Here is a 24806-nt window from a genome sequence, read left to right as displayed (position 1 = left end):
GCCGCGTGCGTCCGTGAGGAGACGGATGATGGCGGCTCGGGGCTGTGGGAGGCGGGGAGCCGGGTCTGGAGGGGCCCGGGGGCCGGACCCGCAGGAGGAGCCGCCGCCCCCGCTGCAGGCCGTGCTGGTCGCGGACAGCTTCAATCGCCGCTTCTTCCCCGTCTCCAAGGACCGGCCCCGGGTGAGAGAGACCGCCCAGGACCCCTTCCCGCCTAGCCGGAGAGACTGGGGCCGGCCGGGACCCCTCACCCCGCCAGAGAAACCGGGACCCTCCCCGCGCCCCGCCAGAGAGAGCCACTGGGACCTCCCCCAGCTGGGGAGGGCGGGCCCCGCCCCGGCGGAAGGGCCGCTCGGCTGTTGCCCCTCCTAAGAGCAGAGAGAAGGCGGGATCTCCCACCCCCTCCCGGGATCTAGCCCACATTTCACCTCTGGTTTCTCTCCCGACTCTGCTACTTCAGCCAGTTCGACCCTGTGGGTCATCCATCCTGACCCCCCTACAAGCTGCAGAGGAAGGAGACAGCCCTGGAGAGCTCTGAGCCCCAGGGAACTGCAGGGGATCAGCGGGCAGGACTCATGGGTTCTGTTCCTGCCGCTTTCCTCGCTTCACTGTGGAACCTGGGCCAGGTCCCTTCTGCAATCCAAGCCTCAACTTCCCTGTCTGTAAAATGGGGGCAGTAATTGTACTGATATACCCAGGGGGAGGATAGAGAGTATTCCTAAAGCTCTTTGAAAACAATTTGACAGATACTTGTTTGTGGTAGTCTCTGGGAACAGCATGTGATGAGCGGGGAGATGCTGATTTGTTACATGCAAGTATAAAGTGCCCACAATTCTCCAATATGGTTATTTCTTAGGGTTTGTCTATACTGGCACTTCACAGCGCTGCAACTTTCTCGCTCAGGGTGTGAAAAAACAGTCCCCTGAGTGCAGCAAGTTTCAGCCTGTACAGTAATACCCATGGAGGTGGGTTGTTTTAGAGCTCTCGCTGCGCTGTGCTGCAACCACACAAGCCACATTAAAGCACTGCTGTGGCAGTGCTTTAGCATTGCCAGTGTAGCCTAGCCCTTACATACCTTAGTTCAAGAGAATATGTTTCCAGAACAGGGAACACTCATTTTGCATCTCTGATAGCAATCTAACTGGCTTTTATAGAAGAACAAGAAATTGGTAATTTACCAGCAAAGGACTAATTGCCACTGTGAGTTAATAAATTAGCTGAATAAAGAGATTTTGCATCATGTGCTGAAAGTGTCCAGGCTCATAGAGAGTTCTGCCCTGCTATGCAAAGCATGCTATTACCATCTCCCATGTGATCATCCTGGTGGAGTGACAGGTTTCGCTGGTGAAAGCTGCCATGATATCTTCCAACAAGAAAATATTTTTAGAGTCCCATTGAAACCTATGGGAGACAATTTTAGTTTATTGAAGTTTAATTTATCAAAAAGAAGACAGAGGTGTCTTGATTACAGCATGTAAGCACGTTCATAGGTCTCTTTCATGTAGAGTTGAGATGCAGAACAAGAACCTATGGCTGGAAGTTGAACCTAGAGAAATAAAAATGAGAAATAAGGCACATATTAACAGTGAAGGGGATAAACTATTGGAACAAACTGCCAGGGGAACTGGTAGCTTCTCCATCTTTTGAGGTGTTAAAATCAAGACTAGATCCCTTTTTGGAAGACATGCGTTAGCCATACACAAGTTATTGGGCTCAATACAGGGGTTACTGGATGAAATTTATCTTGCTTTATATTTGGTGAATCTGTGAATTTCTTTTTAAATCCTTACATGGGGATTTTAGTGTATTAAGAAGCAAAGTACCCAAATACAGCAAGAAACTGCTTGAGAGGAAAGATCCTGTAAATCACACACAGATGTTTAATATCTTGTAAGATCAGTTTATGATGAATGGAGGGGGCTTTCAAATGAGGCAATCTAAGGGGAGTCCAGTGGGTAATGTGACTGATGCCACTGTGCACCCCCTTTTTCCAGATCAATAAGCACACCTCTTAACTCTGAAAGAAAAAGGAGAGTGATGGGGGTGAAGAATTTCACTACATTAATTTCTGAATTGTTGAAAGGGGAGTGGATGAAGAATGGAAAACTGAGCTCAAACTATTTTGAGTAGTCTTATTTGTATTACAGTAACATGCTGAGGCCTCAGTTATGGCACAATTCCCATTGTGCTGGGTACTGTACAAATATAAAACAAAATATCCCCTGCCCCAAAGCGCTTATAGTCTAACTAGGGACAAGACATGACAAGTTGGTAGAACACAATGTGGACAGCGAGAAGACAAGGGTGACAGTAATAGCTAATACATACAACACGTTCTAAGTGCACAATTTGGAGGGAATATTTTCAAATGCAATAACAGCAGCTGTTTGGTTTCTTATCTTGTGCTGCCTCTCTTGGGTGCGAATGAAAGATAGTTCCCTCAAATGAAGCACTACGTTGCCCATAAATGTTCCTGTAGCTCTCTTGCAGACTAGACACTGGGGAATTACAGTAAGTCATAAATAGAGGGAGTGTGGGAAAAGATTTTGACTCTAAATAGCATATACATACCAGCTATTCCTGTGGGAATGTTTTGGGGTTTTTTCACCCCCACAATGAGGAAAAATAAACCAGAAATCCAAATTACCACAGTTATAACAGTGGGGACTAGAGAACATTATAGTACTGTTTGCTTTTCATTTGCCAGAGCTGATATAGGAACTGCAGCTGACTCTCTCAGGGAAGGGACAAATGCCTTTGTGGTAGATGGGGAAGAGGCTGAGCCACTGCCCAGAGCTGCAACAATGTTTCCCATGAAATCACCAGCAAATGAGAGAAGAAAGTACACCTCTACCCTGATATAACGCTGTCCTCGGGAGCCAAAGAATCTTACGTGTTATAGGTGAAACCGTGTTGTATTGAACTTGCTTTGATCCACCGGAGCACGCAATCTCCTCCCCCGCGCCCAGCACTGCTTTACTGCGTTATATCTGAATTCATGTTATATTGGGTTGTATCATATCGAGGTAGAGGTATACTTGAATTGCCCAAATCTTAAGGCTCTGGTGCTATAGGAGACAGCACTACCTCTGGAGTTAGGTTGAATAATTATCCTCTTTCATTGGCTGATTAAATATTCATGGCAATCATGATTACAAGATTCATATTTGTCCACTAGCTGCGAAGGGAATAATTTTTAATCTCACTGTCAGAAAAAAATGCTTTTTGAAAATGATGGATACAAAAAAATTCATAAGTGATCCTTCAGTTATAAATTACCTTCAAGAAGACACTTGACTCTCCAGTTGATCGAATGTATTGACATTACCTGCATAAGTGTTCTGTGATTTAAAAAAACAAACAAACTTTTTTTTTTTATTTTGTTCCTGTGGCTTCATCCCTCATGTCTGGCATTTTTTTTTCTAACAGTTAGAGCATGAGACAAGGAGTCATGATTGTATTACTCCAACACTGCTAAGTCTTCCTTCCTGCAGCTGGCCTGTCGCTGACCTTGATTGATGTATAGTGTTGGTTCAGCTAACTCTGTCCCGTTTCCCTAGGTTCTCCTTCCTCTGGCAAACGTGGCCATGATTGACTACACCCTGGAGTTCCTAACTGCAACTGGAGTGGAAGAAACCTTTGTCTTCTGCTGCTGGAAGTCGTCTGAGATAAAGGAGCATTTACAGTAAGGAACATCACAGTGACCCCTTTGGCTAATGAAAGCTGGGTGCTACTCCCATTATTTTCCCAAGTGGATCATTTGAGCAATGTCTCTACCAGCTTCTGCTGGCCCTGGGAGCATACTCGCTGCATATCCTTATTTGCCAGCTGTTGCTAATAGCTGAGAATACAACAAGGTAAATAACACATGAAGAGAGAACATTTCTTCCTTTGGAAAGCAGGACGTGGGTAGCACTGTAAGTGGGTTATGTCTGTGAGGATTTCATATATGATGGTCTTGACTGTCTTTTTTTTTTCCATATTTAAAGGCAGAGCTTTCCTGGTTAGATATTTAGTAACATTGTGTACCTGATGTTCCTTAAACTACTGGCTTTCACTGAGGAGTCCTGGGCCTTGCTCTGTAACACTTTTAAGTGCACTTGGCAGGCTGGGGTCAGCTCTCTGCTACATGTTCTTAGCTTCTCTAATCTTTAGGCTCATGTGCTAAAGAGGAGTATAACAGCTTCATCTCTTCCCTCCTTCAGCTGTTGCCTACAGGTTAAAACTCTTCTCTTTGGTTTTGCATAAATACTTGGTATCTTTCCCCTTCTTTCACGAATCTCCACACAAGATCTTGCCCACGAGGAAGTCAGTGTCCTCTAAGCTATCATCTTGGAGCATTACTTTCTTTTGTCTCTGCTACGGGAATAACCATGCTTAAATGTGACAGTGGGCCAGCCGTCATAACATGGTTGCTTTTTACATGTGTGGACAGACAACCCCCCACACTGGAGCACCATGTTCTAGCCTAAACTAGACGATCACCCTGTTCATTCCTTCTGACCTGTTTTCTTCCCCTCCAGTAAGTCCAAGTGGTGCCGCCACACCTCTCCCAACAAGGTGCGCATTGTGACCTCAGACCTGTACCGCTCACTTGGTGATGTGCTAAGGGATGTCGATGCCAAGTCCCTAGTCCGCTCTGACTTCCTCCTCGTCTCTGGAGATGTGGTGTCCAACATCAATGTTTCTGCAGCTCTAGAGGAGCACAGGTGGGTGACTGGCGAGAAGGCGCACCGGCCTGGCTTGTTCAGGCTCATTGGTGTCGCTTTTTCAGAGGAATTGTTTAAAACTCTTCCTTTCCTGTTTAGGATGCGCCGTAAGCTGGACAAGAACGTGTCTGTGATGACAATGATTTTCAAAGAGTCCTCACCAGGTCACCGTGCTAGGTGCCAGGAGGATGACATCATCCTTGCTATGGACAGCACTACGAACCGTGTCCTGCACTACCAAAGAACCCAGGAGCTGAAGTGCTTTCGCTTTCCCATGGTACGTGCAGAGTGTGTGGCAGGTGGAAAGTTGCTAATGCGGTCAAGCAACCCACTCCAAAATAAAACTCTCTCTTGAGTCTGGGGTGGGGAGAGTGGCGCTTACAGCTCCCTCTGAAGAAGAGATGACGGGAAGTAGCTTTTGAAGCTGGCCCCTTCTATGGAAGCCTGTGGCATGGTACAGCCATGCAGGCATGTGCTCTGAAGTTACCTCAAGTTTTTGAGAATGGGGGATAAGTTCCCCACCAGGGTTAAAACAGACTAAGTAGGCTTCTTTTTCTCTAAATTCAGTTTTACTGGTATAAATTAGTTCATGTAACTTCTGTACTTGGGATTCTGTATGTGTAACAAAGGATGAGAGAGATGATTCAGGCTGTTTTCTGGCAGCCAATGAAGTGACTATCAATGCTGGCGTTTGGAAAGGTGTGATACTGCTTCTGTCATAGGAGATTTTTGGAAAGATTTTTTCATGTGGGAATACTGCTGGGTTGAAATCTTTCCTGGTTGGCATACAGTATTGTGTGAGACCATTTTGCACACATTAGGCACAGTTGCTCTGTCTGTTGTGTACTTTGCCCGGATCTCATGACTTGTGGTGTGTCCTCCAGATTTCCAACCAATCCAAGTGTATTTGTAGTATGTTGTCCTCAGCTGCTGCAGTGTTGTTCTGGATTGACTCCCACATGAGAAACACTCAGTCTGAACTCTGTGTTCTCTTCTCTTTCCAGAGCTTGTTCCAGAGCAATATTGAGACGGTTGAGGTGCGCCATGACTTGCTGGACTGCCATATCAGCATCTGCTCCCCACAAGTGAGTTGCTGTAGTTCTGGAGGGCTGAAGTGTTCTGAGTAGCTGATTTGTGCTGCTGACATGGTAGAAACACACTGTTACAGCGTAGAGTGGATTCCAGAGCCCCAGTCCCATTCCTTGCTACTTTCCATGGAGCTTGTCATGGACACAGGAGTACGATACTTTCTTGGGCTGCCCCAGTGCACTCAGCTTCTGGTGTCTGTTGCTGAGAAAACAGGTCCAACAAGACGCGCCTGTGTGTGTGTCCTTGTCTGAGCTGAATGGAGGAACTAGTCCAAGATAGTGGAGATGGCACCTTTGGGGGACCAAGTGAAGTGTCAGTTCTTGATGGCTGGTACCTTGTTGGTGGTAATGTCCAGGGCGTTCCCTGCCATGCCCTAGACTCAGTAACTGTTCTTCCACTGTCAGGAGGAGAACTGGTCTTCAGTCTTCCACGCTCAGCAAAATTACAAAGTTAGATGGGGCCAACCAGCTGGAAGTAATCCCCCTTCCCACCGCCCCCAAGCCAGACTCTACTAATGTTCACTATAGAAGGGGAGATGGGAAGCCCCAGCACCTTCCATGGAAGAGATTGAGCCTTTCTCATACCAATAGGAGAAGGACAAGAGCAGTCTTCCTGTGTTGTACTTTGCTGAGCTCCCTGGCAGTGGCTGGTTGGGGTTAATAACTGGGCTGTCTTGGCAATGTCCTCTGAATTTTGCCCTCTCATTGTCTCCAGGTGGCTGAGTTGTTCACAGATAACTTTGATTATCAGACTCGGGATGACTTTGTGCGTGGCCTGCTGGTGAACGAGGAGGTAAGGAGAGGGGTATTGTGGGAGACCCACTTCTGACTGACCCAAGAGGAGACTTTGGCTTTTCACTTCATCTCTTCAGTGGGTGGCTGGGACCTTTTTGTGTGCTGTCGGGATGAGGTGTTTCCATGTCAGCACAGGTGGTTGTGCGTGCTGGGCTGTAACATGTTCTAAGTTGTGATAGGCACTGGAGGTTCTCGGGTGGCTGGGAACAGTTCTCTGTTAAACTAGCAATTAGATCTCCTGCAATTCACAAAGGCACCTTCTTTCAGCTCCTGGTTTAGCTTATATGCAGAAGAATAGGAAATATGAAAGCTACGTCTCGTTAAATTACAAACTGACACAGCCTTTACTGCTTCACCATCATGGTGCCATGCTTTACATTATGCTTTCAGAGCAAGGACTGTCTTCTGAGTTTGACAGCACCCATCACAGTGGGGCTGTGATCTTGTTTGAGGCCTTTGGACATTGCCATAATACAAATAGCGATAACGTAGCTTTATTGCACTTGCCCTTTCATCTTTCCAGACTTACTATTTGGTTGAATTTCAGCAAATATAGGGGATCTGAAATCACGTCAGCAGATGTGTGCTAGCTGCCTCCACGGAGCTCTGCTGATGCCCCTGGGTCTTGACTTGAAGATCATCTTGGTATTCCGATTCCGCTACCTCCCATATAGCTCTGCCAATGTCCCTCACCCCAGCCTGAAGTATCCCCTTGTATACCTGTCCTGGCTAATCATGTTGGTTCTGTAGTGGGTGTCTTTGGAAACAAATGAGCAGGCTTGTGCAAATGAGATGCCTTCCTAAAGCCGCTGGGGTGATAGTGACGCTGGCTTGTAATGCATTTGGGAGGCTGGCGTTTGAGAATATTTGAGATGTGATTCAGGTGATTGCTTCCATGACACTCTCAGACCTCAGTGCCCGAGAAGGCTGGTTAGTGAATATGGTAGCAGAAGTACCTGTATGGAAACGAGTGCAAAGAAGAGGGGTGGGTTGTGGCAGCAAAGTGTGTGGATGACATTTAACATGGCGTAGAACCCTGCTCAGGTGCAGAGAGCCTTCCTCTGCAAAGAGTCCCTTAACATACTTCTGTCTGTTTCCCAGGTCCTGGGGAACCAGATCCATATGCATGTGACAGCAGAGGAGTATGGTGCCCGTGTGTCCAACCTGCTGATGTACGAGGCCGTGTGTTCCGACATCATCCGGCGCTGGGTATATCCTATGACTCCAGAGATGAACTTCACCGATGATGAGACACAGAGCTATACCCATTCCAAGCACAACATCTACCGAGGGGCAGAGGTGAGCCTGGGCCACGGCAGCGTGCTGGACGAGAACGTCCTCATTGGGCAGGGGACGGTCATTGGCAGCAACTGCTCCATTACCAACAGTGTCATCGGTCAAAACTGCAAAATAGGTGAGTGCCATATATGGGAGGTGTGGGGAGGGGAAGCCTGACATTGTTTGGAATTATAGCGAATTCAGCTCTGATTGAAAGTACTTTTTGTGGGAGGAGAGGAGTGGAGGCAGTGGGTGAAATGGGGTTATTAGGGAAACCAGAGTGGAAGGAGGGGAGTTACAAGTAGTTAAGCTAGTATATATTGTACAGTCTTGAATGCTTAATTTTTAAAGAGGTCCAGGCCTTTGGGGTGGGAGCTAATGCCACAGCAGGGATCATAGTGCAGGCTGAGTGAGAGGGCACGTGGCACACAGGAAAAAGAAAGAGAAGTGATGTGTATATATGTTAAGACAATAACTTACTGGGCTCCTCTCAGACCAGTATTCTAGAGGTGAAAATCTCTGTATCCCGTGCTCATCCCCATGAACCTCCTAGTGCTCCAACTTCACAGCCTTGAATACGCCTCCTTTGTTATCATTTTTCCCCATTTTGCTGAATTACTGTAAGTGGGAGGCCTGTTGGTACTGCAGCATTTGCTGAATCTCTACAGAAACCTTAACTCAGTTTGTCTTCCCTGGCTTAGCCTAAGGGGAGTGGCTGCTGAAATCTGAGGCTGGCTTTGCCAGGACATCTAAACCTCCATTGAGACACAAGGGTACCCTCTAGTTCTGGAGCGAATGGGTTGGATGCTCTCTGGTGCATTCAGCATTGGAAAAGTGCTAGTGAAGCACGGAGTGAGAGCTGTGATTTGCCCTGCTCAGCATCTTTGTGGTGGTGTTTAATAGGGGATGAAGTTATCCTGGATGGAGCATTCCTCTGGAACGGTGTCCATGTAGCAGACCACGTGGAGATCCGCCAGTCTATTGTCTGCGATGAGGCTGAAGTGAAGGAGAAGGTCAAATTAAATCCTCACTGCGTCCTTACTTCCCAGGTGAGCTGCTTCGGTGTCTGCAAGGTTCTCTACACTCCTTGGAGAGTTACTAGACTTGCTCATTGAATATACTAAACTGAAAGGACCTGGCCAGTAGCTAGAGTGAGGCGTGCTCCAGGCCCTTTCTTCTGGTTGGGGCATAGGCTACTGCCCCCACCTTGTCCCTTCTGCAAGGAGTTATTTAGCAGGGTATGTGCCCAGGCACTGCTAATATTTCCAAATATGTTTCAATGTTACGCAGTTCCAGGAGACACTCTTTGAGGCAGCCCATGGCTCCTGGGGGGGAAATGAGAGGTGGCAATGTAGAGAGCTGTGCTTCTGTTCCTTATATAGATAAGTAAGTTCTTTATTTTTAGGTGGTGGTAGGTCCTAACATCACCCTCCCTGAGGGCACAGTGATCTCGCTGCACTCACCAGATGAGGAAGAGGAGGACGACGATGAGTTCAGTGATGATTCTGGAGTGAACAAGGAGGAGAACAAAGTGAAGCTGAAAGGTGCATGAGCTTTTGTTCAGCCCTTTGGTCCTGTCCTTTGTGGGGCTTCACCCTCTGGGCCCAGCCTGTGTTCCAGACTTGCTGAAATGCAAAGCTGGTAGCAAAAGTCCTATGTTAAGCTTGGCATCTGTGCCCCTTTAATGGGGAAAGAGGGATATCCCCGTATACCAAGCTAATAGTCAAGTCAAATAACTGGTGACTACCTGCCCTCTCCAGAACCCAACCTCCTGTTTCATCATAAAGATCTGTGGACACTTGTCTTGGGGTGGCAGCTCTCTACAGATGGCAGGACACAGATTGGTGCAGGTCATTTTGACTCTCCCCTCACTCCCCCACTAGAGGCCAATCAATTTCAGGTTGGTTGGCTGTCCCAGTATCTTCCTTCCTTCTAAACGCCATCTTCTTCTTTCAGGTTATAACAAAGCAGAGGTGGGGTCAGAGGGCAGAGGTTACCTCTGGAAAGCAGATGATGAGAATGAAGCAGATGAGGAAGAGCAGAGACAGAGCCTTTGGGGTGAGGAAAGGTTTGATATAGACTACTGGGAATGGACACGCATGTACCCTATTTCAGTGAGTTGCTGAGTGGGACGTTAGTAACAGGCAGGGATCATCCTTTTGTTCTGTGTTTGTGCAGTGCCTAGCACGGGGGGGTTTAGGGGTGGGTGTCCTGGTCCATCACTACGGCTCCCAGATGCTGCAGTAATACAAATAATAATTCATATCTAAGGTCATCGAAGGTGGTGTCTTGAACCAGGCTGAGGAAGTATCCTCAAGCAAAGTGGTGTATAGTCCATTACTGAGATGTCAAAACTCAGATTAGACAAAGCCCTGGAGAAGAGAGAGTGCGGGGAACAACCTTGGGTTAGAAATCTGACACTCCAGCTGAATGGGGAAATCTCATCCCTCTTGGAGCCCTTGTTTCAGATGCAGGCAGATGTCACTGCCCCAGTTCTGCTAAGGACATGTTTGGAAAACTTCCTGCCCAGCCATAAAGGCTAGATACATTTTACTGAAGAGGGAAAAAAAGGCAGCTGAGATTCTGGAGCACAGTTAGGGATTTGGCAAATTCCATCGCTGCCAAACAGTGAAGTCCATAATTGTGGGATTGGGTGGCATGAAGTCTCCCAGTGAGGTCCGTGTAGAGTACAGTGGATATGGCTGCTCCGTGTAGAGTACGGTGGATATGGATGCATTGCATTGACCAAACACTTTTCTTGTGCTCTTTGAACGATGGTCCCAGATCTTGCCTCTTCTGCTCCAGCCTTTTGTCTCACAATAACAAACTTCAAACCAGTGTCTGAATGATGAAGGGAGCCCATTACATTCCAGGCACCGAGTTGCTGCTTTCGCCTCTCGGGGATAGGGGGCATGTATGTTGATCATCATTTTCCACCAGAACTGTCTCAGCTCAGAGGCTACATCTGTTTTTCTGCAAGGTTCCAGCTCAAGTGAGAGTCCCACGCTGCTTGCAACGAGTGAGCAGTTTGGCTGGGAGGGATGCTTTTGCTTTAATCACTGACCCATGCTGCCTGCTCCTAGGCATCTGGCAAAGCCCCTTCAAGTTAGTGGCAGGCCCCACTCAGTGGTTATGGATGTCTGGGTCTGTAAGTAGCAAACCCCATACAAGGATAGCTTGTTCAAACCTCCCTGGATTCCAGCTTCATCAGCTGGGAAATGACTGCAGCACTTCTGCTTTCAGGGTTGCCCCTCAAAAGGTTACATTTTCCTGTTTGTCAGGTCCCACCTTGAATCCAGAGGAAGAGAGTGAGACAGAGAGTGATCTGAGTCTGGGCTCCGAGCAGCCAGACAGTCGGACTGCTTCTCCTCAGCTGGATGACATCAAAGGTGAGAGGCCTGGGCCTAGAGGGAATGCTGGAAGAGCCAGGGAAGGGCCCAGAGCTTGTGAGTAGTGGGGTGAGCCCTGTGCTGCTGTGACTGTGTGCACTGAAAGTTCCTGCCTTGCTCCAGCTCACGCCTCCCTCTTCAGAGGCCCCCAATCTTCCTGGCCAGCATTTTTCTTGTTCCTGTTACAGTTCTTTGATATTCTCTTCCATGGTGTTGCCTGGTTAGTACATGCACAGGGGCCCAGGTGGGAAGGTTGAGAAGGACTTTCCCTCTTCCTGACCAAAGGCTGTTTGAAGCTGTCTTTGCCAGAGATTGTGTTCCCTTTCCATAGCAGCTTATTGTGGTAATTCTCCCCCTGCTGCACATCCAGGAAGCCACAAGATGTGTTTGCGCTTGTCTTCATGGGAAAATTTTACTGGTATATTTAAGCCAATGTCGTTACACTGGCATTATGCCCCATGAGGCACTCATATATGAGTGACTTTTTCAGCTTAACCTATGTGACTTGGAAAGAGCTTGTTGTTCTGGTATAAGTGGCTATTTTTCAGTTTAAGTGCATCCACCAGTCTTGTCATATGAGTTTAAATTCCTCCTTGGCTTATACCAATATAACTTTCCATGTAGATGAGCCCTTCGGTCATGGAATAGCCTGTCAAGGGAGTTGTAGAAGCCCTGTTGCCTGAGTTGTTTAAAACAGGTCTGCATACAACCCCAGAGTACACGTGGTGCAGTAGGAGACAGTCCTGCACTGGTGCCTAGGAATGAAATTGGTGGGATCTGGCAGGTCTTTACTTTTATACATGCTCTACAGTCACTTGCGGGTGGAATAACTGTGGGCATGTGTTGGGTTATGGAGTGAAAATGTGGAGCTCTTCAGTCAGCTTGTCCCTGCTCCTGTCACGGGGCTGGTTTCTCTGTAGTGAGAGATGCTGTTTGCTGGACTTCTCACTCTCCTATCTAATGGCCTATTCTTGTGTTGGTGACAGTTTTCCAGAATGAGGTTCTGGGTACCTTGCAGAGGGGTGAAGAGGAGAACATCTCCTGTGATAATCTGGTCTTGGAAATCAACTCTCTCAAGTAAGTGCTCCCCCTGGAACTGCAGTCCCTGACTCTGAAGTGTCTTTTGTCTAATGAGCATGATGCTAAGAGGTTTGAAAGGAGAGAAAAGGGAAACCATGTGACTAGCCCGTGTTGCGATCAGTATCCAGTTAGTTTCTTCAGCAGTCAGGCTTAAGAGATAGCGATAACTGAAAATAGTGACCTGAGGCGATGCAGAGAGTGCTCTTGCTCCATAACCTCCCCAGCTAGCTTTAGCTGTTGTTCCATGAGCTCTCGGGCTAGGGACTGAATATCCATTGGGTGCCTATGAAGGGAACGGGAGAACACCAGTCTTTTTAGAGCAAGGCCACACATTAGTTTAGCCAGGGAGTTGCCGCTCTCCATACATTGCAACATTCAACCAGCAAATCCAGAGCCAGAAAGCTGTGTGTGGTGTGGCATTTCCACCCTATTTACACAGCAGCTCATGGGTTTTAGCCTTCGTGATATTCTGGTCTGTCATTAGCTCTTGTTAGCATCTCCACTGCTAACATGCTTAGGGTAACCTCAACTTGTACATGCTTTAGAATTTGCCTTTCAGCTTCCGCTGTCACTGAGAATAATTAAGCAGAACAAATCCATTGAGCCTCATTAAAGTCCTCTCTCTATTGGGAGCAGACTATAAACTAGAGACACAGACAAACCAATTGACCTTTTCCTGAGCACAGATGGCAGTGGACCTGGTTTGTCTCCCAGGTCTGTGTAGGGGTGATGAAAGGTGAACAGTAATGCTTATCTCACTTTGAAAGCTATCAAATTGATGAGGGTTGGAGCTCAGGGTCTAATTGAATGTGTTCTACCTACCACTTCTCAAGTACAAGTCTGTTTCTCTTGTTTCCCCCATCATATTCCTGCATCATACCAGTAAATGTGAGTGTGCTGTCCCTGTCCAGACAGCATGTTACATTCTGAAACCGGGTCTTCAGGAATGTGATCTTTCATGGGACCCATTGCAATGCAGGCATGTTTCTGACTGCATGAATACACTAAACATGATGCTTAAAAAAAGACTTGGGCCCAGGGCTGGGAAGTTAACATTTAATGGATGTCCTGCAATAGAAGAATAGACTTCAGTGATTTGCCATGGCTGGAGGCAGGATGCCAGATTGCACAGGCTTATGGTCCTAGAAGGTGTGTCGGTCTGACATCCTCTCCCCTTTCCCTTACAGATATGCCTATAACATTGGCCTGAAGGAGGTGATGCAGGTGCTCAGTAAGGTGGTCATGGAGTTCCCATTGCAGCAGCTGGACACAGAGTTAGACCCTCAACACTACTGTGTAATGCTGATTCCTGTGAGTACACTTCCCCACTCCTTTCAGTCTGCATATATTTTCTGTTATTCTACCATGACATGGTGTTTTAGAGAGAGGAGCCCTGGTCCTCCTGAGTTAAATTAGACTAGTCTCAGGCACTATTACAGGAACAACAGCTGAGTGTTCACCTTTGTGCTGAGCACCATACCTGAACATGAACCTTAGAAGAGGGCTGGGGATGGGATGGAGAGTTATGCACTTGGCAGTCTCTTGGTTTTTGCACTAGACACACCCTTCTAGGAAACTGGCATTGGAGTGTGGGGTTCAGAAGTGGGATCTGAAGGAGTTGGGAGGCTGCATGGCCTGCGGAAGCAGGGCGAACATTCCAGGTGTACACAACAGCATGGCAGTAAGTGGGGAAGGCACTTGTGGGAGAAGGACTCAATAGCACACAGGGCTTCAGTTTGTGCCAGCAGGCAAAATACAGATAGGTTCAGATTGGTATAATCTTGAACGTGAAGACGAAGAGCCTGGGAAGAAGGTACATTTTGGTCAGGCTGGAGGAACATGACAGTTAACAAAGCCAGAGATCAGGAGGCCTCAGCAGCAGCTAAAACTCAGGGGCATGGAAAATTAAGACGACTTCTTACCTGTTCTTTCTTGGGACTTCTCTCCTGGTGCTTAGGAGTGGGTCTAGGTCCTCCAGCCACTTGCACTGACCCCTCCCCACACACACTTGGTAAGGCAACTCCCATTTTTTCACGTGCTGTATATTTATACCTATTTACAGTATTTTTCTCTCCATGCATCTGATGAAGTGGGTTATAGCCCACAAAAGCTTAAGCCCAAATAAATGTGTTAGTCTCTAAGATGCTACAAAGACTCCTTATTGTTTTTACTGATACAGACTAACATGGCTACCCCTCTGAAACCAGTGATAGTTAAGACATATAGGTTTACGTTGACTTGAAATCATAGTGTGTAACATGTTAGGGAGTGCTGTTTTCCATGAGTGTGAAGCCTTCAATGTTGGTATAATGCTCAGAAGCCAAACACCCATCAGTGAAGAAATAAGCACAAGGTTATTTTTCAGGGAAAACAGGAAGCCTTGAAAAATCAGTAAGACTGTATTGCTCACACAGGCAGTGTCAACCCAAACACACAGCAGGCACCTTATTTGGTATCTCTACAAATTGCATAAGGCACGTAATGTTGCAGAAAATGTCATCCTTCCCCGGACGTTAGACATGGTTGAAAAGTATAGGCCCTGAAGCAGCTGCCAAGTTGAAGACAGTGCTTTTGTCACGTAACCCTGTTTGATGCAGTATTAGTGACATGGGTGAGGCTGTCCAAGAGCAATTACTTTCGGGAAAAGTTACTGCTTAGCAGTTCACCATAATGAATCAGCCGGTGTGTCTGCTGCTACCCAGCTTCTACTGTTTGAGGGTGTGTCTTCACTGGTTCTATGAAGCAGACTTTCCTTTTTTATAAAGCTGTGCCGGGGAACAGCACAGATGAGTGCTCATCGGAGACCTTTCAGCCAAAGGTCACAGTCAGTGGGAGCTTAACAAGATAATCTGCATGGATGGTGCCAAGATGATGGCAGGTAAGAACTACAGCCTGGTTGCACTTGTGCAGATCACACCTCATGACAGTACTTTCATACCAGGGTCCTGGGGAAGTGGAGATGCAGCCGAAGGAATATCTTTGGATCTCAAACATCTTCATTCAAGATACTGTCAACGCAGGAGCACTGACTAGACCCAGTGCAGGATGATCTGATAGGCCTCTCCTTTGACAAGAACCTGAAATTAACTCCAGTCAAGAACGTGTTAGATTTTTGGCTGAAGCTGGGTAACTACCAGACTTAGATGCAGAAGTTGTGAAAATTCCTATTCCAGCCTTATATCTCTGCAAATTGTCTCTCTCCGGTGGTGGTAAACCCAAAGTATCACAATCCTCGTCATTCTAAAATAACGCTGTGTGTTGAAAATCTTTCATCTCCAGGCTAACTTCATTCATCACATAAGATGGCAGGTGTATTTAGAACTTTGTGCTTCCTTTGTAATCAAAGTTTGCTTTTTGAAACTCCGTAATCATTTCTGGTGTGTTCCAAAATTCTGCCTTCTTATTGTTAAAGGTGATAATGGAAGGGATCACAAAACATGTCTTTGCCTGGTCATACTAACTGACTGCTGAGGTGCATTTGAGAGGAAAAAATTCCAAAGAGAAATAAAAAATGAGGGTTGATGGGGAGGGAGAAGTAACCTTCAGCATAAAACATATTGCCCATGGGTTGAAGTAGTTCCTGGAACTGTGCTTGCTGCAACATCAGGACTACTCTACCCTTGTGCCCTATTACAGATATTGTCCTGTGAGCCAATCGTCACTGATATAATATACAAATCATCTTGTATTTCCTACACTCTCTCCTCTCCTCTCCTCTGCTGGATGCTGGAAGTCAGAAAGACCCCAACATATTCCTAATAGTACCTTTGCCACGAGCAGAGGATGTGGAATGTGGCACTCCAGAGCCATTCATTGTTGTCTTCTGCCTTGGGAGTTGCTGTGGGTGCTCTGCATTCACAGCCTTTGCAGGCTTGGAAACTTGCTCAGGGTCCCCTGTGTGGCTGTCATGCTGCCTGGAGGGGCTCATGAACGAGAATCCAACCCTCAGGGCAGACTGCTAAGAAGCAGGGCACAAACCCCAAACAGGTTATGAGTTCTACATACTTTGATTTCACCAACCAAGTAACAAGTGTAAACTCCTCAGGCACTATACAGCCTTAACATGGAGTCTCAGACAGTCCCCTTGGGCATTGCGATCTAGGCAAGATTGACTCTGTGATAGACAGTCACTTTACACCAAAAATTACAAAATATTCAGGTTACTCCCAGTCCTAAGGACCAGTCATTACCCCAGGTCAATTTGCACTTTAGATCTCCCACCAAAGACAACACTTGTAGCCAATCCTGTAATAAACTAACTAAAGGTTTATTAACTAGGAAAAATAATTGAATCGTATTTACAAGGTGAAAGCAGGTAATCATCCACACGTTAGTCACTTTTCAAAAGGTAATAGCGACGTCTATAGTGAGCAGACACTCTATGTCCTTTAGGGCAGGGGTTCTCCACCTTTTTCTTTCTGAGCTCTCCCTCCACCCCAACATGCTATGAAAACTCCATGGGCCAGCTGTACCACAGCAGTCCTGTGTGATGGGGCTTCAGCTTTCTGCCCTGGGCTCTAGCAAGTCTAATGCTGGCCATGCTTGGCGGACCCCTTGAAACCTGCTTGCGGACCCCTAGGAGGCCCCAGGCCCCTGGTTGAGAACCATTGCTTTAGGGCTAAGCCAGGCAAAACAGCTGGGGATTTCTTGCATATGCTTAGAAATCCTTGCCCCTCAGAGTTCAAGCAGCAAAGGAATAATACATTTGGCTCAATGGGTATTTTTATTCCCTTCCTCCAGCATTCAAGCTGTGATGGGATGAGGGATTGGGCACTTACTCTCTTCAGGGCTGTGGGGGAATGTCTTTGTTCCACAATGGCCCATTGGGATTCAGTAGTGCATCCTGATAGGCAGGAGACAACGCCATCTGTAGGAATCCAGCATTTTGCATTAGGTGATTTTTTTAAAAAAATTTTTTCCTGTTTGGTAAGTCACGTCGTTTCAGAACAAACATTTTACAGTTATAAAACAAACACTTGATATCCCATTCTACAAGGTAATACTTGAAGTTGTAAGTGAGATTAATGCATATGGCAACATACAAGCATTTCATAAAATCCCATCACACTCCACATTGCTATAAGTCCAATACCTATCTTAACAATCCTACACCCAGGTGAGCCAGCCTGGTCTCCTGCTATGCATTTGTCAGTGTCTAGTGAAGCCTAAAGGGCCTTGGCATGAGCTGGCACCTGGTCTGCCAGTGTCAGTGGCATTGAAGAGGTCAGAGCTTTCCAACTGGAAAAGATGCTTCCACCCAGGAGTTGGTGGGAGAAGCGTCCGTGATAGAAACTAGCCAAGTATGTGGCTGAGGGCAACTCTGTGTTCATGCTCAGTGGTTCTCTTATTCTAGTGATATGAAACAGGTTCTCAAGAAAGGGTCTGTGAGCTGGTGTCAGGGGGCTGCAGGGCCCCGCAGTTGAAGCCTGTGCCCTGATCCCTGGCACCCCTGTGGGGCTGAAACTGGGAGCAGAGCCATGGGGAGCCCCAGCTCCCGCTGTGTGGCTGGAGCCCAAAGCTGGGGCACTCCTATGGGGATGAAGCCCGGAAGCCCCTCCCCTCCACCTGATGGCTGAAGTCTGGAGCCCCCCAGCTTCCCTGCCTGCCACTGGTCCCTGGAGTTTTTATAGCATGTTGGGGGGACCTGAGAAGGAAAAAGGTTGAGAACCCCTGCTGTAAAAGATCTTGTGGTTTGGGATCAGGATGCCCACCTCCTGCATTGCCCTCAAGTTTTCCTCCCCAAGCCCAGCCCCCCATTTCTCAGCTAGAAACACAGCACAAAATCACTAATCAAAACGTTTAATGAAAAATAAACCTTGGAGCAGCATCAGCCAGTAACGTGACAGCTTCCTGCTTCTCCTCTCTCTTCCCCCTTTACCTGTAACAGATTCTAGTAGGTGCTGCAGTGTCCTAAGAAGCTTCCAGACAAACACACAAGCAAATGGAGACTGAGCCTTTGGGAACTTCTCTTATTGTGCTTTTGTTTTGGAGGCAGCCCATTTTGCTGTGTCTGCCTGGGTTCAGCTAGAGAGGATGGACAGTGGGCAGACAGCGGTACAGTGACTAAGGCTGTGTCTACTCTAGCACTTGCGTTGGTAAAATTTTTGTGGCTTAGGGGTGTGAAAAGACCCCCTCCCCCTGATCGACATAAGTTACACTGACAGATGTGCCAGTGTGAACAGCGCTGCGTCTCCTGCCGACATAGCTACTGCTGCTCGCTGGGTATGGTTTAATGATGCCGACGAGAGAGTGCTCTCCCATCAGCACAGAGCAGCTACACAGGAGCCCGTACAGCCATGCTGCTGTAACATCTCTAGTGTAGACATGGCCTAAGTCTTTGCTTTATTTATAGCAGTTGCTCCTTTTCAGTTGCACCTTCTCTAGCTGCTCTGCAGAGTGATCATGTCCCAGTCTCAGGGATGTACCTTTGTTTGCCATTGTCTGCTGTGAAGTGCCATCCTTTGAGTTCCCTGCTCCCCTGAACTCATTTGTGAGAATACCTACCACCCTATCCATAGCTCCTAAACACTTAAGCAAGATAGTTACACATCCTCTGCGTGCTACAGACAGGAAAACACGGATACAGAAGTGGACTTGTCACCTTGTAGTCCTGTGCTGTAACCCCGGATGCCCCCTTAACTTCACTCAGCTCTTGGGGATGGCGTTGTGTATTTAATTAGACAATCTGACTTATGGGAGAGTTGCTTTTCCAGATCAGTCTGTTCCCATTGAGGAACTGCATTGAACATGCACATATCTGTATTTAAAGGTCTCATAATTCAAGAACCTTTGTCCTTTACTCTGATTCCTCCTGCAGCTGTTGAAGAAGTGGTCCCCAGTGTTTAAGAACTACATAAAGCGGGCATCAGATCACTTGGACGCCTTATCTGCCATTGAGGAGTTCTTCCTCGAACATGATGGCCTCCACACATCCATAGCCAAAGTAAGTTCCTCACAGTGGCAAGGACTTCTGCTTCCACCTGCACAGTAGTAGATTGTGGTTTGTAGGTGCCATCAGCTTGTTTTCTATCAGAAAAGGAAGGCTTATGTGTCTGTTGGGAGAGGTGGGTGAAAAAACATCTGTGAACGTGATTAAAATCTCTCCTCTGTGTCTGCCCAGGCCTCTGACTGAGCCCTGCTATGGAGGAGTACTGGTTGACATGCAATCTGGAGCTGCTATCTAGCAGTATCTACCAGAGGGACCCCTTCCATGGTGCTGTAGTGGAGGGGAGGGGAGGAGAGGCCAGTTTCACACTCTGAAGGCACCCAAACCTACCATCTTGGACCCAAAAGCAAGGGGGTATAAAATAGCTTTTGTCTCACTTAAAGATGGGAGATAGGCAAGGCTGGAAAGAGGGTGAGATTTCGTATTCAGGCTGAACTGGGTGGAAAGCAATGAACAAAATGAAAGTAGTGTGTGACTGATCTGCTTTTCCACAGTAGGTTTCAGTCCTAGAAAGCGTTAAACACATGTTTCATATACACACACTCCCTCTGTGTTAATGGATTATTTCTGCCATCTAAAATTGCAGCTAAACTCCCCAATTAGAAATCTTTCCATGAATAATTCCTCTACAAGTGCCTGCACAACATTACGCCCGTCACTTCCAGAAGAGAGCTGTCCTGCAAATCTGCCTACACCTTGGTTTCCCAATAAGGAGGAATCTTATCTCATGGTACCAGTGCCTCTGGCTAATGGCACGAGCACTTGGCCTGGACTGACGTCAAAAGCCTTCAGCTCAGTAAGCCAAAATGTCCTTGAATGGCAGAGATTGTTTGGCTTGTATCCATCGTTCTAGCCTGGCTTTTCCTGGGAGCCAGGAGTTGAAGTAAAACTTCATTACTGGAGCTGATGCATGTAGCTTAGCTTCTCAGTCCTCTGCCGTGAGGAGACTAACTGCAAAGTCTCTCATCAGGCTGAACACGGGTGATGAGGCCCCCCAAGCAAGAGTGCATTAGCATCCTCCCTTCATCATGACGTCAGGCAAAAGCTTGATTCTGCAAATGTTCAAATGCATTTGACACCCACTATAAGGCACCTTTTAGCAAAGGGCGTGCGGGGTTGTGTTGCAGATGTGACGACCAGTTAGGACTGGCTGAACCGCATTAGTACTCTTTCCTACTGCTGCTGCCAGAATTACACCCATCTGGGTTTGCGGACACGAGAGGTTCCTGAAAGATCCATTTCAGTGCTTGTTATTAGTGTGCTTTACCAAGGAGAGGGAGATGACTTTGTGGAGTCCCCTTGGGGTCCTTCATTGCTTTCAACTCCTAAATACCCCTCTCAGCATCCTTGGAGTTGAAAGCCATGAGGGGAGCTGTGACTTGGACCTTGTGTGCATCAGAGCTACCTCACCGCAGGGGCTTAGTGTCAGCAGGACAATAAAAGCACAATGATATACACCCCGTTCTCTCCCACTGAGGCTTGTGGTGGAAGTCCCAGATTGTCATACACAGCCTTTTACTGTTCTGTTGCCCCATTTATGGTTTTCTGATTGGTCCAGGTGCTGATGACCTTTTACCAGCTGGAAATCCTGGCAGAGGAGATGATTCTCTTCTGGTTTTCTCAGCGGGACACATCTGATAAGGGCAGGCAGCTTCGTAAAAACCAGCAGGTAAGTCCAAGTCCTGGAGGGATTCACTAGCTGCTGTAGTCAGCCTTGGGGTGGAGGTGGTTCTGATAAAGCTGGGTTCTCAGCAGGGCTGGTAATGAAACACACAATGCATTGGCTTATGGCAGCCCAGCTTGTCTTTCTGCTGTGTTCTGTCATAACCAGAGTGTTCTGGTTGGGGTGAAGGATGAGGCAGTGGGAGAGGGAGATATTTACTGACAGCTGCTCGAGAAACTGCTGGGATCACCCTATGCTCTGAGTAATGGAGAAGCCTCTCTAAGCTAGGCAACTACTTGAAATGGGCTTCAGGGAAATGAACTATCACTCCTTACATGTTTCCTTTGAAGCTACTGTACCTGGCTCTCTCTTCTCATCCATTTGCATGGTTCACTGAGCACTGGCACTACTGAGTGGCTTGATATCAAAATAGCCCTTTTATAACTGGCTTGTGCTGTAACAAGCATAAACCTCTCCATGGGTAGGAACTATGTATCCGGATGTGGCCAAGCCCAGTTCCAAAGCCTTTCCCACAAAGAGTACAGAAAGAAAACCCTCTTTGAGGAAGAGCCCAGATTTGCTTCGTTTAGAGCCCATGTGAAGTCAACTCACTTTTTAAAAACCTGTCAGTGCCTAGAGCTGCTTATTTAAACAGAGTTCAAAAGGCAAAATGAGCAAAGTACATACTCTCAGAGCAGTCTTCTAGCAGCAGCTTTCCTTGCACCGCCGACCTTATGTGCTTGTTGAAAATTAGGTGGAGCTGTCATGCCTCCTTCTAATGAGCCCTTGATGGAACTACTCTGGGTCTAAACTTCCCTTCTCTCAGCAGACTTTGCCTCTTTTTATTAGGGTTGGGGGGTACCTTGGCCATGAGGAGGCCTCCTTTGTGGGTTCCAAAGAGTCTGTACTGCCCATACCACTTGGATTTAAGTGTCCATTTTTATGTCTGTTTTCCCTGTTCCTCGGCCTCTCCTATCTAACGTGGAAGTGGTCAAATGCTGAGGAACTGCAGTTGTCTCATTAAAGTAGCTGTTTTCTGGGGTTTATTTTTCCTCATCACATTTCATTGTCCTTGCAGCTTCAGAAGTTTATCCAGTGGCTGAAGGAAGCGGAAGAAGAGTCGTCTGAGGGCGACCAAGACTAACCTGGCAGCCTGACGTGAGAAGAGGCACTCCTGCTGCCCTTAGAGGAGGAGGGAGGGATCTCTTACTGGCAAGGCTTTGCCTGGCAAGGTGGGCAGAGCAAGAGCAATGCCAGCGCAGGGTGCATAGGTGTGGGACCTGAAATCGAAGTGACTGACAATCCCATCGTTAATTGTTGTGTATTCCCAGCCCCCCAGATGGTGTCTTACATGGGATAGTCACAGCACAGCGTGAGAACCACAAGGGAAAAGCAGGAGACGCTAATGTCCAAGATCCCTCTGTATGATGTATTATAAGCTATCCATTGGGAGCCATTCACTGCTAATGTAGTGGTGACAGGCAAATACATACAAATTCCATGTAAATCTAACTCTTGGGGTTTGAACCATTTCTGGTTTGTGTAAATGTGGTCATATGACCTGGTTATTTGGAGTTACTGATGTTCATGGAGCTGTAAAGAGGCCAATGGACAATTGATTCCCACTCACTTGTGGAGAGCCCTTTCTGAAGGGACACGGGCAAGGCTGGTGGACAGACATGGCGTAGTCATCTAAGCACAGGACTGGGCCTCAGGAACTCCTTTGGCAGGGGAAGCCCAAGGCATCTGGCAGCCTGGAATGAGAAGAGGCACTTGTGCTTTCTCTCCAGGAGGGAGAACCTCTTACCATCAGGCACGCCTGGCTAGTTAAAATCTTGGGTGTGACATGGACTTGCATTGTGATCGTAGCAAAACCATGTAACCTTTCTGTGTCTGTTTCCCTTTCTGTAAAGTGGGGCTAATACTCACTCTCCTACCTCACAGAGGGCTAGCTAATAACAGAAACATACTTAGGGAATAAAGTACTGTATAGAGGATTATGCCCCAGATATGACTGACCTTCTCTGTCCCCCTAGTTGCTGGTTCTTTGGGTAAGTTTTTATTTTAACTTAGAAAAGGGAACAGATGCCTGTCACTTGTTAAGGCCCCTGGTTAAGGGATTTGCATAGTTCTGAGCGCGCAAGCTGCAACACGAGACGTTCTCTCATCCTGCTTCCCATGCTAGTGACAGTTAGACATACTAGGTCAAGCCAGGTGTTTTATTTATTTATTTATTTATTTTTTTAAAACGCTAGCTTTGCTTTTCTCCTTTGTGGGGAGAACTGTGGATCAGCAACTGCAGGGTAATGCGTGGGTGTGCAGCAGGAGTGAATGTGTGTCCTTTCCATCCATCCCTCTCCTGCACCCTCCTCCATACTGGTAATAGAGCCCTCAGGAGCAGCATTCTTGTAAATGTCATTGTGCCACTTCCTGCCCCTGTTCTCCCCCAAGAATGGAGCAGATCAGCCGACCCTTAATAGGCAGGTCATATGTTAAGCATGCTGACCTTGCCACTGTCCTTCTAGGGGAGATGCGGAGGAAATTCTATGGGAGGATACATTGAAGCTGCCCACTCCGGATTTTTTTGGCCATTGGATGATGCCACATATTCTAAACTAGGGGACATTGATCTGTGGGGGAGGGGGTCAGAAAATGCTGCCTCTTAAAGATGGATGTTGGGAAGGGAGCAGACTTGAGCTCTCACAGTGTCGGTTGCCAGGACTGTGCATGGAGGCCCTCAGCTTCTGGCATGACAGAAGCCAGTCTTGTAAATTTTGGGGAAAATAGCTGATATTTGAACTTTCTATATCTGCCAATATTTAATTCAGGGAGTGATTAAAAACATCCTGTTGTAAAGAATGACCTCTCGCCTCTGTTTGACTTTGGATAAATGTCTCTGATCATGGCACAAGCCTGAGCAGGGCTCATACATAGTCTAATGAAGAGACTTATGTAATAGCTCACATAGCTAACTTTATTTCTCAACAGGATCCAAGTATGTATATAATATGCAGATAGGAGATCAGGCCACTATGGAATTGGGATAACTCTTCAACCATGTCCAGCAATACCACCATCTAAGATAAGAGCTGGAGAACAGTTTACCTGAGTGAAACTCTTGCACTTCAGATTTCTACTATCCAGCAGAGGCTCCCTTTTGTTCAGAATTAACTTACAAAGATGCATCTTAAACCTCAATGAAACAATGCTGAGAGTTACAAAGTGTATATAACACTGTCCCCTCCTGATATTGTGTGATTTTTAAGGGCAGAGGGTGGCAACAAAGCCCTTTTTCAAAAGTGTTTGTTTGCAAGCCAGCTGCAAGATCCAGGCAGCTTAAAATCTCCCTGGATGTCTTGAGTATTTTTTTAATAGTATAAAGATGGTTAAAAAAATGGGTTTTGCTTGTAATTGCATAATTAACTTGTTTTGAGCAGAGGATCTGGATTCTTTGTGCCAAGGAACAAACAATTCTGCTTTCTGTGTTCTGCATTCCACAGCCTGAATTCTCTGCACTGAAGTGGCCAATTTCTCATTGTTGTGAGCCTCTCTCTCACCCAGGGGTTATAGGCACATACAATAGAGATTTAGGTAGAATGTTCCTATGTTGCCAGACTTTGTCCTAATCCTTCAGGGCTCTTCTGAGTGGATTATTTTTTTTTGGTACTCTTGTCTCCAGGTCTGTGCTTTACAAAAAGGAGGCTTCTCAAAATAACATACTTGATCCCCTCCTCCAAGGAACAGCCATAGTGCAATCAATACAGACACACTTACTTTTAAAGGGCAAATAATTATATATTTTATGAAAGAGAGTTAAATACAATGCTGAAGAGCAGACCAGGCTTAATGCTTTCTCTGGT

At 46.9% G+C, this 24806-nt stretch overlaps 1 protein-coding gene across 1 annotated transcript; it reads left to right on the top strand.

The window, feature by feature from the left end:
* The first annotated feature begins 24 nt into the window (after positions 1 to 24).
* EIF2B5 (eukaryotic translation initiation factor 2B subunit epsilon) lies at positions 25 to 23805 on the top strand. Its single transcript, XM_050963804.1, has 16 exons — positions 25 to 181; positions 3559 to 3683; positions 4522 to 4707; positions 4807 to 4984; positions 5712 to 5792; positions 6511 to 6588; positions 7692 to 8004; positions 8772 to 8917; positions 9274 to 9412; positions 9825 to 9926; positions 11150 to 11257; positions 12244 to 12334; positions 13525 to 13648; positions 19155 to 19280; positions 20842 to 20952; positions 22025 to 23805. The coding sequence occupies exons 1-16, from the start codon at positions 26 to 28 to the stop codon at positions 22088 to 22090; spliced, it is 2130 nt and encodes a 709-aa protein (XP_050819761.1). The 5' UTR covers position 25; the 3' UTR covers positions 22091 to 23805.
* Positions 23806 to 24806: the final 1001 nt, after the last annotated feature.

Source organism: Gopherus flavomarginatus, chromosome 8, assembly GCF_025201925.1.
Source record: "Gopherus flavomarginatus isolate rGopFla2 chromosome 8, rGopFla2.mat.asm, whole genome shotgun sequence".
NCBI lineage: Eukaryota > Metazoa > Chordata > Testudines > Testudinidae > Gopherus > Gopherus flavomarginatus.
Note: the sequence above shows the minus strand (reverse complement) of the source record. Positions and strands in the feature narration are given on the sequence as shown.

Bases quoted from the DNA above. Each gene is read 5' to 3' on its own strand.
- EIF2B5 (XM_050963804.1), top strand. From the start codon at position 26: ATGATGGCGGCTCGGGGCTGTGGGAGGCGGGGAGCCGGGTCTGGAGGG. The intron at 3,684-4,521 runs GTAAGGAACATC...CTTCCCCTCCAG, and splicing joins GAGATAAAGGAGCATTTACA to TAAGTCCAAGTGGTGCCGCC. The intron at 9,927-11,149 runs GTGAGGAAAGGT...CCTGTTTGTCAG, and splicing joins GCAGAGACAGAGCCTTTGGG to GTCCCACCTTGAATCCAGAG.